General features: G+C 46.6%; 2 protein-coding genes across 2 annotated transcripts in view; one reads left to right on the top strand and one right to left on the bottom strand.

Moving 5' to 3' along the window:
- The window catches only part of T265_04076 (hypothetical protein), a gene marked incomplete at both ends in the record, with an annotated part of 64191 nt that overhangs the window by 41127 nt on the left and 19898 nt on the right, over positions 1-3166 (bottom strand). The window contains 2 exons of the mRNA XM_009168722.1: positions 31-123; positions 591-648. Coding sequence (XP_009166986.1) covers positions 31-123; positions 591-648 — 151 coding nt within the window. The remainder of the gene's footprint in view (positions 1-30; positions 124-590; positions 649-3166) is intronic.
- Positions 1-3166, top strand: part of T265_04077 (hypothetical protein) — a gene marked incomplete at both ends in the record, with an annotated part of 10114 nt that overhangs the window by 409 nt on the left and 6539 nt on the right. The window lies entirely within an intron of this gene.

Genomic DNA, 3166 nt, shown 5'->3' with positions numbered 1-3166 from the left:
CTTGGTGGGAGAAATGAAATCATGCTGAACCGGTTGCTGCTCACCAAAGTCTGAAGCTTTCTGGCAGTGCGACGAGGAGGCTGGTCCGGATCCAGTTGAGGGGAAATTGGACGGCAGCTTCACCTAGGCAGAATGGAGGGTATCGGAAAGCGCGTTACGTGTAGAGATTTTTTTTGCAATTTTGTTTACTCCACTGCTGAAGAAGGTCACTAGCGACAATGGGAACATCGAGAAACAAACTTAGAGATACTACTATGTTGCTCCATCGCAAGATACATTACTTGATTTGGGAGTCAATTAATAGCTGCATGTTCAGAACCCGAACACGAGCAATCTATGCTCAGTATTTCTTTGTTGCCATAACGAAGCTGATTCCATGATACAACTTTCAAGGACACCCAACAGAAATGGTTATTCTTGGGAAAATCAACGAAAAAGTAGAGCGGATTAAGCAACATGCGTTGGACGAAAGCCATATCTGGTATGGCCAGACCAAAGGAACGTCACTAAGACAAGTGAACCTCAGTGGCCATTCTGTAGCCTCGACCATCGACATAGGCCTAACCATGAGACGAATTAGCACAACTTACTCTGGGGCCAGATTTGAAGTTAACGTGAGTTGGTCTTCTCCGGAAGCAAATAAGTTCCCTGAAATGGGAGACAAATATAAGACAGCTGAATGGAACGCCAACGGGGTCATTTCCGTGAAACGGAAAATCAGGTAATGCGAAAAGTGTGTGAACTGGGGAGTGGAACCCAAGTGGGGATAAAGGAAACGAAAGTGTGACACTATGAGGATGTACCCACTGAAACCAGGCTTTAGCTCACAAACAGTTAATAAAAATGAAAATGGACGTGGTCCATTGTATGAATGGCAACATCAAAAGACTACGAAGAGGCACAACTAAAGGGCTTAGTCCAATGCTACCTCGACAAGAAACACCAGAAAAGTACTGATGGTCGGTTATACGGGTAGTTTGCCTAGTAGTCTCGAGCAAACTGGGTGCTCCAAAGGAGATGATAGCGTGCGAAAGACATGTGGGCATACATGTGCATGCATACATACCCTCACCCAGTGCTGACTATCCATTGATTTTAGTCAGAGTAATTCCTCCTCGGATCAATCGAATCTCAGGTTTTCTGACAACCCAATGAACTTCGAGTTACAGCAGTGAGTTTCGAATTAGCCTGTTACGTCTGTGCGCATTTCAAAGTATGATCTGTTTGTGTTGACCCCCGTAATGGAACAAAATTGGTGGATCATTTCCTCTAGAAAGTCCGTCAGTTAGACCAGTTACTGTTCCATCTTTTCCGTAGTCTGGGAATCAACGCGCACCTTATTGACATGCACTTGCAGTCTGACCGGTTTTTCCATTGACAAATCGCGGTAATATACAAGACATAAATTCATTGAAATACGGAAAATGATATGTTGGTCAACTGTTAACAGAAGTAGGATCAGCCTTAATCTTGCCATCACGGCTACTGCACAGCCGGGATTCCAAAGCACGATAAAACCAGTATGAATAGTGAAGACTTCGTACGGGGGCGAGAGGGCTCACTGGTTGGAGCGCGAATTTAGTGACCGAATGGTTCGTGGTTCAAACCTGGCCACTGTACCTCGACTTCCCTTGTCTAGGCTTGGGCAACCTGGCAGTATCCTAGCTTTTGTGCTCCCTTTGGGTGGCATGGCAGCTAGGCGCCGAAAGGTGTGTACGCTTGGACTATCAGTAAAATCGAAATCTATTCATTCTAAAGATGGGACCTACTTGTCGCAACACGGTAAGGCACGATTTACCTATAACCGAATTCCACAGAAAGGATTATAGCTGCCTGATATATTGCAGCCGTGAGTGACGTTCAAGGGTAGAATAATGGTAGGTTGAGGGCGCACCGATCTTTTGTCATTTATTTCGATCGGCGGTTACAGGCATGTACCTTTTCTGAAGCCTACCTTTAGCATTTAATCCTTCCTTTGAAGAATCGCTGCATATCTAGATATGAACATGCTGATCGTTTGGTAAGAATATGTTAACGTGTTCACACTCTCATCACGGTGAACTTTAACATAAAGAGGAAAAGTTTTAACCATCATTAGGTAAAACAGGTGCATAAAATAAGCAGTGCCAACACAGTGTGGTGTGAGGGATGGGAATTCTCGGACGTTTTTCTCAAGAAGATTTAATATACATATCTCAGCACTGGCGAATTCAAAAGTGACCAATGCAGCAAGACACCTGCCTCCCGGGCCGAAGTTGATGGTATGGGTTGGAAGGCTAGGCACGCAGTCAACGGATCAATAGGTTTAGGGGAAACAATACCCGTGAGTGAATCCTATATTAAACATGTACATTCAAATGAATATAACCTGTGATTTCTGATAACTAATCCATCCCTAGCCGATAGCTATCAACTGGAGGCGGTGTTGTAGCGATCTCATAGGGTTTATTGGCTGGGACTTCGGTCCTCAGGGAACTGAAGTATGTCCACAACGAACCGGGTCGTAAGTACCATCATAGACAGCAATACACCAACCATAGTACCAGGTGCTTAACTGTCATACAACCATGGTAAGAGGTGGAAAGGAAAGGGAAAGATGGGGATTTAGTTTAGAAAGTCCCATGCCTCTAGAGAAGCCGTTCAGGGGCGAGGGGTCTACGCCTCCCAGAACCGAGGCAGCCACATCTGAGCATCATGTTCGAACACGACACCACCAGTGAGACTGATCCAGCGTCCCTTGCAAACCTCACCAGCAGTGGCCCAGCACACAACGACAGACAGGCGTCTCACGGACGATCTCCAGTGTATCTCAATGAAAATGCACAAACCGTTGCCCCATGGTACCATCCACTCTCTTCGTGACGGTTTGTAAATCTCGTACGGATGCTCCTTGTCTGCAAAGCTTGTTAGGAGAGGGTGAACACGTATCTACCGTACACCCCCGACCTAAAGCTGCCACCTTAACGTGGTGGTCGGGCTTCAGTGCTGCAATGATCCTGCGGGCTACACTGGCTGGAACTTCGTTCCACAAGGTGCAACCATGCCAGGAAGGCCAAAGGGGAGCAGCCAGACCAAGAGCAGCGAGACCCCGTACTACGAGTAATCGTGCTACGAGGCGGTCTGGGGGTAAAGTCGTACTGTCCTCTGCGACAGGAGTGTAAAGGCA

Source organism: Opisthorchis viverrini (assembly GCF_000715545.1).
Source record: "Opisthorchis viverrini unplaced genomic scaffold opera_v5_64, whole genome shotgun sequence".
Classification (NCBI taxonomy): Eukaryota; Metazoa; Platyhelminthes; class Trematoda; order Opisthorchiida; family Opisthorchiidae; genus Opisthorchis; species Opisthorchis viverrini.
Note: the sequence above shows the minus strand (reverse complement) of the source record. Positions and strands in the feature narration are given on the sequence as shown.